This window comes from Dipodomys ordii, unplaced genomic scaffold, assembly GCF_000151885.1.
Source record: "Dipodomys ordii isolate 6190 unplaced genomic scaffold, Dord_2.0 Scaffold174, whole genome shotgun sequence".
Taxonomy (NCBI): domain Eukaryota; kingdom Metazoa; phylum Chordata; class Mammalia; order Rodentia; family Heteromyidae; genus Dipodomys; species Dipodomys ordii.
In genome coordinates, this window is record NW_012267390.1 from 146,722 (window position 1) to 156,608 (window position 9,887).

The window sequence follows — 9,887 nt, forward strand, 5'->3', positions numbered from 1 at the left end:
GGGGGTGCCCTGCCAGCAGCCCTTCCCCCGCCCCGGCCCACTGAGGAGGGGGTGCCCTGCCAGCAGCCCTTCCCCCGCCCCGGCCCACTGAGGAGCCATTTTATGCCACAAGGTGTCCTGAGAAGGGCAGCTAGGGGCCTGGCTCCTTGGCGCTGGTGACGGCTGGAGTGACCCCGGTCATTACTCCATGACGTGTACCTGCCTCTGCTTCTTGTTCACGTGAGAATAACCCAACTGCCCCTTTTCTTGTCTGAGGTCCTTATTACCACCAGATGGCTATTGTCATCTTAGCTGATGTGCTAGGTTTGTGCCAAGGTCCTGGGCACCACATGTGGGATGCCACAGGCCCACCCCACGCGGGGCTCCCCCAGGGCCCCCAGAGGTGGGCCTCTCCTGCGGGCCCCGTGGTTTCTGTCTGCTTGGGAACCATCTTTCCCTCCAACCAGCAGCACTGGTTTGTGGCCCTGCTGCCTCTCCTCGAGAGCCACAGCCTGGCTCTGAGGGTTCTGAGTCTTTGTTTGTTTGGTTTTGGTTTTCAGGTTTTTGTTGTTGTTGTTGACAGGTCTGGGACTTGGACTCAAGGCTTTGGTGCTGTCCCTGAGTGTTTTTGCTCAAGACTAGTGCTCTACCACTTGAGCCACAACTCCATTTACAGCTTTTGGGTGACTGATTGGAGAGACATCCCTGTTCAGGCTTGAACCGTGGCCCTCGGAGGCGTTAGGACTGCAGGCGTGACCGCTGGGGCCCAACTCTGGCCCCGGGTCGGGGGAAGTTTGGAGCTGTGGGCCCCCGGCCTGGGAGGGAGTTTCGATGGGTGTGGGAGCACTGGAGAACCCGCGGTCCTCCTGACGCGCAGTCTCCCCAGCCCCACACAGGCTGCGAGAGCTGCCGGCGCCTCGGCCCTCCCCCCACGGTGCTGGGCAGAGCAGCGTCCTCCCCCTGGCCTGCCCGGGCAGGCACCACGGCTCCGTTTCTGGGCTCTGGGCTCTGTCCAGAGTTGGAGTGGGCTTGGGCAGCTGGCAGCAGGGTGGCCCTGAGAGTGGACCTCACGGCCAGAAAAGCCACTGCCGTGCCCCGTGGTCCAGTGGCCATCCCTCCACCCCCCCCCCGTCTGCTGGGCCCTGGCCAGGCCCTGGAAGGGGCAGTGTGAGCCAGTGTGAGCCAGTGTGAGCCAGTGTGAGCCCCGCCAGCTCCTCAGCCACGGGACCACTGCATCTGTGTGAGAAGGTACAGCACACACAGCACAGACACCAGCACCCACAGGCGCGCACACACACACACACACACACACACACACACACCTACACACATACGACACACATGCACATTGGAAAAGTCAGAATCATATGCACACTCCAACTACTAACCGCATTCTAGAACACTTAGTAAATGGGGTTGGAGGTAAAAATGACTGTTTTAAGGAACAAGTGTGTGATAATGTGTAGAAATGCCCCATTTAGGAACATTTAAATTCAGGTCTTAAGTTGGGCAGATAATTAACAGCTCTCCCTTTAACTTCTGGGAAATGTTTCAGAGGCACAGAAAGTTTTTATCTGTAAACCTTATTAACCGTTTCCTGTTCCAACCTCGCAAGCAGCGGTGAGCCAGACTGCCACCACACGGAGCCGCCCAGTCCACGCCCCGCAGGCTCTGGGTCAGCACGCAGTCCTCTCGGGACGAGCCCTCTGCTTCCTGCACCTCCTTGGCCCTGTCCCCGCGGGACGGAAACTTCCTGCTGCTGTCAGAGCGTGGGCTCCCCCACACACACTTTCCACTCCTGCCGTCTGGCCTGCCACAGCCTCAAGGCCCAGGCCCTGCAGACAAGCACTTCCCTTTCCAGCAGGAAGGGAAGCCAGCCCATAGGCTTCGTCACTGAGAATGTGGGGCCCAGGCTCCAGAAATGCAGGACAGCATGACCACAGCTGCAAGGTGAAAACTGATGCCCACGCCAGCCCCACACACCAACATCCAAAATGGGTCTGCTCAAAAACCCAAAACTGGAACCCACCAGAATGCACCTGGCCAGGGAACAGCTAAACAAACAGGATGCCTCGTGCTCACAACAGACCTGGGGGCCACGGGAGACAGAGACCACGGGTAGCCGTGCCATGTGGACAGACCATGTGGGCAGACATGGATAGCAGCAGGTGTGGACAGACCACGGGGCGCAGTACATATGGACAGACTCCAGGTGGCAGTATACGTGGACAGACCCCAGGATACAGTACACGTGGACAGACCCCGGGGCGCAGTACACGTGGACAGACCCCAGGACGCAGTACACGTGGACAGACCCCAGGATGCAGTACACGTGGACAGACCCCAGGACGCAGTACATGTGGACAAACCCCGGGGTACAGTACACGTGGATAGACCCCAGGACACAGTACACATGGACAGACCCCAGGATGCAGTACACGTGGATAGACCCCAGGACACAGTACACGTGGACAGACCCCAGGACACAGTACACGTGGACAGACCACAGGACACAGTACACGTGGACAGACCCCAGGATGCAGTACACGTGGACAGACCCTGGAACGCAGTACACATGGACAGACCACAGGACGCAGTACATGTGGACAGACCCCAGGGTACAGTACACGTGGACAGACCCCAAGACACAATACATATGGACAAACCCCAGGACACAGTACACGTGGACAGACCACAGGGTGCAGTACACGTGGACAGACCACAGGACACAGTACACGTGGACAGACCACAGGATGCAGTACACGTGGACAGACCACAGGATGCAGTACACGTGGACAGACCACAGGACGCAGTACACATGGACAGACCACAGGATGCAGTACACGTGGACAGACCCCAGGGCACAGTACATGTGGACAGACCACAGGACACAGTACACGTGGACAGACCACAGGGCGCAGTACACATGGACAGACCACAGGACACAGTACACATGGACAGATCATGGGGTGCAGTACACGTGGACAGACCCCAGGGCACAGTACATGTGGACAGAGCACAGGACGCAGTACACGTGGCAAGTCCAATGTTGGGTTGGCCGCTGTGTCACACTGCGGTGTGTGATGCACCTGCATTAGGCCACAGCCTGGCAGCCTGTCCCCTGGGGTGACAGTGCACAGGCAATGTGCTCACCCAGGCTCTGGGTCACTGAACGAAGCCTCCCTTGCTGGCACATCCTGTGCTGGGTCGTGAGGAGAAACGAGCAAAGGAGCAGCGTCTGCCTCCGCATCTCAGAAGGCCTGACCCCGTGGCCAGCCCGGCTCCACGCGGGCCCCCTCTGGCCGTGACCCCTGCTAGGAAGTAGGGTCAGGAAGGCTAACGGCCCTCCAGCCCAGCATCTTCCTCTTTATCGAAGAGGGCTAGGGTGCCAACAGGGTGTATATGAGTGCTGACATTGTGTGTGTGTGGTGGGGAATTGTGGGAGTTGTGCTTATGTGTGTTGGAACTGTGCGTGCTGGCATTGTGGCTTGTGGGTGTGTTCAGCAGTGTGTGAGGGCTATGTGTGTTGAGGATAGCGTTGCTGGGCTCCCATGTGTTGGGGGTGCCCTGTTCTGGGGTGGTATGTATGTCACGGCCTGTGCGTGTCTGGGGAGGCTGTGTTGAGAGGTGTGTGCTGGGGGAACATGGCTGAGAGTGTGGTGTCAGGGTGCAGCTCGCCTACCCCAGGCCTGGACAGCCATTCCTCCATCTCTAGGCTCCTATTCTGGACGCCAGAAGTCCCCAGACCCTCCCTGGGCCACGTGTCCTTCAGAAGGTTCCGGGAGCCACACAAGCCTCCATCAGAATCCTCATCCTACTGCTCATAAGCTTTGTGAGCCTTGGCACACCACCCAGTCCCTGCCCAGGTAGGAAGAGGGGTGGGGGAGGGAAGAGGAGAGAGAAGGCAGAGGTGCAGAGGAGGGGGGCACAAGCAGAGGCCCCTCCCTCCCTCCCCACACAGGCCTGGAGCCAGACATCTTCCCACCCAGGCAACCACACCTCCAGTCCTCAGTGGAGAGCTTTGTCCACACAGAGCACCGAGCACTGGGGTTGGTCCCACAGGAGGATGGGGACCAACAGTAAACCCCAGACAAAGAGTAGAGGAGTGACTGAGTGGGTTCTGTCCAGAGTCAGCCCCCAGCCAGTCACAGCTCCCAGCCAATCCCAGCCCTCCTGCCTGTGGCCTCCTGGCCAATCCCAGCCCTGCTGCCTGGTCCAGTAGCAGGACAGGCTGACCTGCCGCTCTGGGAGCCGCCGCTCCCTGGGAGGCCATGCAGGGCAGGCCTGCAGTGTGGCTCCTCTGCTGGGTCTGGGCAAGGGGAACCCCCAGTCCTCCCTACACCCCGACCCCAGGCTGAGACTTGAGAACAGCAGCGAAGCACCTGCTGAGCAAGCGCCCTGTGGCCCTCGCCGGCAGCCGCTGACGCTCTTTTTCCACGGTGTTCGGTAACGTTTCCTTCCAGCCCAGCCTGGCTCCCCCTGAGGCACAGCCAGGCAGTTTCCAGCCCTGCTGGTTATTTTAGGGTGCTGCGACCCACACATATCATCACTAATATCAGCAGTTTCATTTTTCCTGTTTTCCATTCATCATGGTCAAAGCTTAGAGTATAACACCATGAAACAACCAGAGCTCGCCACAAGTAACGAGGCGGGGAGCGGGGAGGAGGCCAGGCTGGCCTCACCCCAACCCAGGGCGCAGAGGGCAGGAAATCAGCCATCCACGGAGGCTGAAGAAAGGTCTGGAAAGAACTGACTGAGAGGTGTGCAGCAAGGCAAAGGGGAAGTCAGCCAGGAAGAGAGGGCAGATGAGAAAAACCCAAGGCCACTGTGCAACAGAGAGAGAGGCCAGAGCCCTGGGCATGACCAGAAAAAGGGTTTCGCCCCAGAGAAGGTTCGGGGTTCAAGGCCTCACGTCTAGGCCCCTGGGCTAGGAAAGAGCACGTCCCCAACCCCCCAGGCTGGGTGCCGGGGCCTGCTGCCCACCAGCTGGCCTCCCCTGTCCAGCAGGCCAAGTGCTGGAGCGGGCACCTGACCCCAGGCATGCAGGGGGGGCAGACGGCCAGCTTTGCTGCTCCTCCTGGAGCTCTGGGGCTCCGGCCTGCACCTGTCCATCTGCACAGGGTAGGGTGGGTCCCACCGGCCGAGCCCAGAGAGAGGGGCAGAACCCTCTCCCAGCCCCCAAAGAAAGGACCAAAACATCCCAGTGTCCAGGGGAGAGGCCTGAGGTACAGACTCCCCACAGTGAGGGGCAAAGCGCTGACTCCCCCACCCACGCCTGCTCTTCCTCCTCCCCCTCCTCCTCCCCTTCCTCTTTTCCTGCTCCTCCCCCTCTTCCTCCCTCTCTACTCTCTTCTCATTCCCGCCCCTTCCAGCTCCCCACACCCTCCCGTCCTCTCAGGGCCCACCCCTGTGGAGGTGGAGGAAGAGGGAGGGGTCTATGGTGGCCGCCTCCTCCCAACCTGACCCTGCCTGCCAGTTTCCTTTCCACTGCCACCTTTGCTCAAGGAAGCGGCCACCGTGGGTGAGTGCAGCTGAAGCTGGGCATGCGGGTGCCCTGGCCGCTGGCCTGGGCCGTGCTGCAGCTGGGCTGGTGGCCCGGGTGGCTTCTAGGTACGTGAGCTCCTGGGGGCGCGGGCTGGGCTGGGGTGTGGGTGTTGACCGCGGAGTCCGGCTTGGAGGGACCTCCTGCCCTCCGGCTCTGTCCCTGGGAGGGCCAGTCCTCTGGGCACCCAGGCCAGTCCTTGGCCCTGCCCTGTGTGGTTCTGGCAGGCAGGGTGCCTCTCTGTTCTCTGGGCCCACTGGCCTCTGCTCTTGAGCAGGGAGGACTTTGGTCCCAGCTCAGCTGGTCCTTGGCGCCCAGCTGGGCCGAGGTGTCCAGCCAGTGTCCCCCTCTGGAGAGGCCGGAGCTCCGGCCTCGCCGTGGTGTGTGGGCCTGCGTGGAGGCTGTGCTGGCCGGGCCCTGGGGCTCACCTGAGTCTTCCTCACACGAATGTCTCCCCAGCCCGTCCTGAGCTCAGCGTACGCCTTGCTCCTGACTCTGGACGACCCAGGCTCCGTGTGAGGGGAGGCCAGGGTCCGACCTGGGGGCCCCCAGGGCCGCCCACTGCCAGCTCCAGGGACACCTGTGACCTGAGCAGCTCCCAGTGCTCCCCCTCTCCACCCTGGACTCTCGGCCCTGAGGATCCGGGCCTGGGCCTAGGCGTGTGTGTGTGTGTGTGTGTGTGTGTGTGCATGTGCATGTGTGTGTGCACGTGTGTGCGTGTGTGCATGCATGTGTGCATGTGCGTGTATGTGTTGTGTGTGCATGAGTGCGTGTGTGTTGTGTGTGCGTGCATGCGTGTGTGTGCGTGTGTGTGCATGCATGTGTGTTGTGTTGTGTGCATGTGTGTGTGTGTTGTGTGTTGTGTGTGTTGTGTTGTGCGTGCATGTGTGTGTTGTGTGTGTTGTGTATGTGTGTGTTGTGTGTGTGCGTGCATGTGTGTGTTGTGTATGTGTGTTGTGTGTGTGTGCATGTGTGTGTTGTGTGTTGTGTGTGTTGTGTGCGTGTGTGCGTGTGTGCGTGTGTGGTGTGTGTGTGCATGTGTGCGTGCATGTGTGTGTTGTGTGTGTGTTGTGTATGTGTGTTGTGTGTGTGCGTGCATGTGTGTGTTGTGTGTTGTGTGTGTGCGTGCATGTGTGTGTATGTGTGTGTTGTGTATGTGTGTGTTGTGTGTGCGTGCATGTGTGTGTGTTGTGTGTTGTGTGTGTTGTGTGCATGTGTGGTGTGTGTGTGTGTGGTATGTGTGTGTGCGTGCATATGTGTTGTGTGTGTGTGTGTGTGTGTGTGTGTTGTGTTGGAGCGACGGGTGTGGAAGGGCCCACACAGGCGACCCCCATTCGGGGCAGGGCAGTCCTCAGGCCCGCGCCCCGGGGCTCTCCCTCCAGCCGCTGCCGCCACTCCCCGCAGCAGCGGGCGGTGGCCTGGCGGGGAGCATCCCCATCGGGACCCCTGGTGGAAGGCTTGTGGTTGGTCTCTGAAACAGTGGTCCCAGGACTGTAGCTAAGATACCCGTGAGGGGCGCGTCACGGTCCCTGGCCGAGGCTGGCAGTACCGGGGCACCGTACTGAAGCCCACGGGTCACCCGAGGCGCAGTGAGGAAGCGAGGGGGTGAGGCTGATGCCTCCAGCCTCCAGCGCGGCCTGAGCGGGAGGAATCTTCCGTGTGGCACCCCGTCCCGGCCCCCGCCCCGCACTCCACGGAGACCCTTTGTGGAGGCCAGGTCCTGCTCTCTGCTCGTCTTGGGCACCCCCAGCCCTGCCCACTATGGGTCTCAGGACGTACCTTTTTTCACCTTCGTTTACTCACCGTGTGGACTGGGCCGGTCTGGGCCTGACCCCTCTTGCTCTGTATGCATGTGACAAGGGGGGGGTGTCTCCACACAGCCCAGGCTGGTCCCAAACGCGAGCTGGCCCCTGAGCACTGCAGAGCAGGTAGGGCCACCGTGGCCGTGCACACTAGACCTTTGCTCTGGCCTTGCACCCTGGGCTTGGAAGACAAGAATTTGTCATCTCGGGGTCTGGAGGCAGCCAGTCCCAAGCTGGCTTGTCCTTTGCTCCACCTGCAGCAAAGGAGCCGGGCTGCCCTCCGGCCTGGGTGCTGGCCACTTCAGGCCCTTTGCATTTAAAAGCGTTCCTCCCACCCGGCCTTGGTCCCAATGAGCGTGGTGAGGGTCCACACTTCTGTGTTCAGCAAGGTGTCCATCCTTCTAGGTGGCATGAAGGGCCACATTGCATCCCAACTCCTAGTAAGGACAGGGCTCCGTGTGTGCTCAGGGCACACTTGGCACACACTCCTAGTAAGGACAGGGCTCTGTGTGTGCTCACACACTTGGCACACAATCCTAGTAAGGGCAGGGCTCCGTGTGTGCTCAGACACACTTGGCACACACTCCTAGTAAGGGAAGGGCTCCGTGTGTGCTCAGACACACTTGGCACACACTCCTAGTAAGGACAGGGCTCCGTGTGTGTTCAGGGCACACTTGGCACACACTCCTAGTAAGGGCAGGGCTCCGTGTGTGCTCAGACACACTTGGCACACACTCCTAGTAAGGACTGGGCTCTGTGTGTGCTCAGGGCACACTTGGCACACACTCCTAGTAAGGACTGGGCTCTGTGTGTGCTCAGGGCACACCTGGCACACACTCCTAGTATGGCTGGTACTCCGTGCATGCTCGGAGTACTCGTGGTACTAGCATTTCCCATCCCCGCACACATCCTGTTGAGGTGTGGCACTGCTTGAGCGTCACGACAGACCCTTGGGACCTGTGCCCTCTCCCCTGACACGTGCGTGCAGCACCACGCCTTTCCTCATACTAAGGGACAATATCCAGGTCCTGAGTTCAAGTTCCGTTACCAACACGCACACAAAGTGTCTTCTTCAAGCCAGGTGCTGGTGGTTTACCGCTGTGATCCTACTCTCTTGGGCAGTTGAGAACAGGAGAACTGTGGTTCTAGGTCAGCGTAGGCAGAAAAGTATGAGACTCCATCTCCACAGAGAGAGCCTAGAGCTGGTGTCATGAGTCTGGGATCTCAGTAATAACAGGCGCCCTAACGTGGGCAGCTCAGTGCAGGCATGTGCGAGCAGGAGGCAAGAGTACCCTAAAGATGAGCGGGAAACAGAGGAACGGAGGTCTGGCTCAGTGTCCTGTATGCCTGCATAGGGACTGAGGCTTGGAGTTCAACCCCACACCATCACCATCATCATCACCATCACCATCATCACCATCACCATCAGTATCACCATCACCATCACCATCATCACCATCACACACACACACACACGCGTGCACACACACACACACACACGCACGCACTCCTAATGCCCTAACCCTGGAGGCTGAGCAGGGTCTCCAGCTCCTGGCTACATGCTGAGACCCTGTCCTACAAACCAGACCTCTGAGTGGCCCTGTGTTTTCTGACCACACCAATTTCCTGCACAGGCACATAAGGCACTTCTCTGACTCCAGTCTGTCCCTGTAGCCACAGGCATCCCAGTGTGGGAAAAGCCCAGGGTGCGCCTGAGGCCCTGCCCGTCCTCCGGGAGGGCTAGGCACCTCTTCTTTTTGCTGAGCCCCTCGGCCACATGGCTCCCACCTGGCCCAGGCTGATTCCAGGGTCTCCCCCCAAGGCCATGTGCTCTACCTGGCAGGCCAAAGGCTCCTCTGACCTGGCTTCCCCTCCTGGAGCCCTGAGAGAAAGCCTGGGAGACCGCAGCACAGACTCTGGAGGATTAGGACCAGAGCCCCAGCCTTGGGTCTCAGTAAAGTCACGGCCGCCGGCAAGTGCTTAGAGCAGGCTGCGGGGACTGGGGGGCACTGGGAGGGTAGGCCGAGCCTCCTCCTCACAGCTGGTGGTCTTGTCCTCCTCAGAGTCCCCGGAGAGGCCCTGGAGCCCCCCCACCTTCTCCCCAGCGCAGCTCACGGTGTCCGAGGGGGCTGACGCCACCTTCACCTGCAGCTTCTCCAACTGGTCCGAGAACCTAGTGTTGAACTGGTACCGCTTGGAGCCCAACAACCAGACAAAGAAGCTGGCGGCCTTCCACAAGGGCCAGAGCCAGCCGGGCCCGGACCCCCGCTTCCAGGTGTGGCAGCTGCCCAGCAGGAGCGACTTCCACATGCGCATCCTGGCCACCCAGCGCAAGGACAGCGGCGGCTACCTGTGCGGCGCCATCTCCCTCGCCCCGCGGGTGCACATTAAGGAGAGCCCGGGCGCAGAGCTCACGGTGACAGGTGTGGGCGGTGGGCACGGTGGGCGCCCCAGCGCCAGCTCCTCCCCTGCGGGAGCACCCAGTCCCACGCACCCGGGGGGAAACTAGGCCGGGGGGGGCTGCCTCCAAAAGCACATGGGCTCAAAGGCGTTTGCGAGGGGCT

The 9,887-nt window shown here is 60.5% G+C and overlaps 1 protein-coding gene across 1 annotated transcript in view; it reads left to right on the forward strand.

The window, feature by feature from the left end:
- Window positions 1–5,489: 5,489 nt before the first annotated feature.
- The window catches only part of Pdcd1 (programmed cell death 1), a 6,672-nt gene continuing 2,274 nt past the window's right edge, over window positions 5,490–9,887 (forward strand). Inside the window, exons 1-2 of the mRNA XM_013033657.1 lie at window positions 5,490–5,589; window positions 9,387–9,746. Of these exons, the coding sequence (XP_012889111.1) occupies window positions 5,523–5,589; window positions 9,387–9,746 (427 nt within the window). The 5' untranslated portion in view covers window positions 5,490–5,522. The remainder of the gene's footprint in view (window positions 5,590–9,386; window positions 9,747–9,887) is intronic.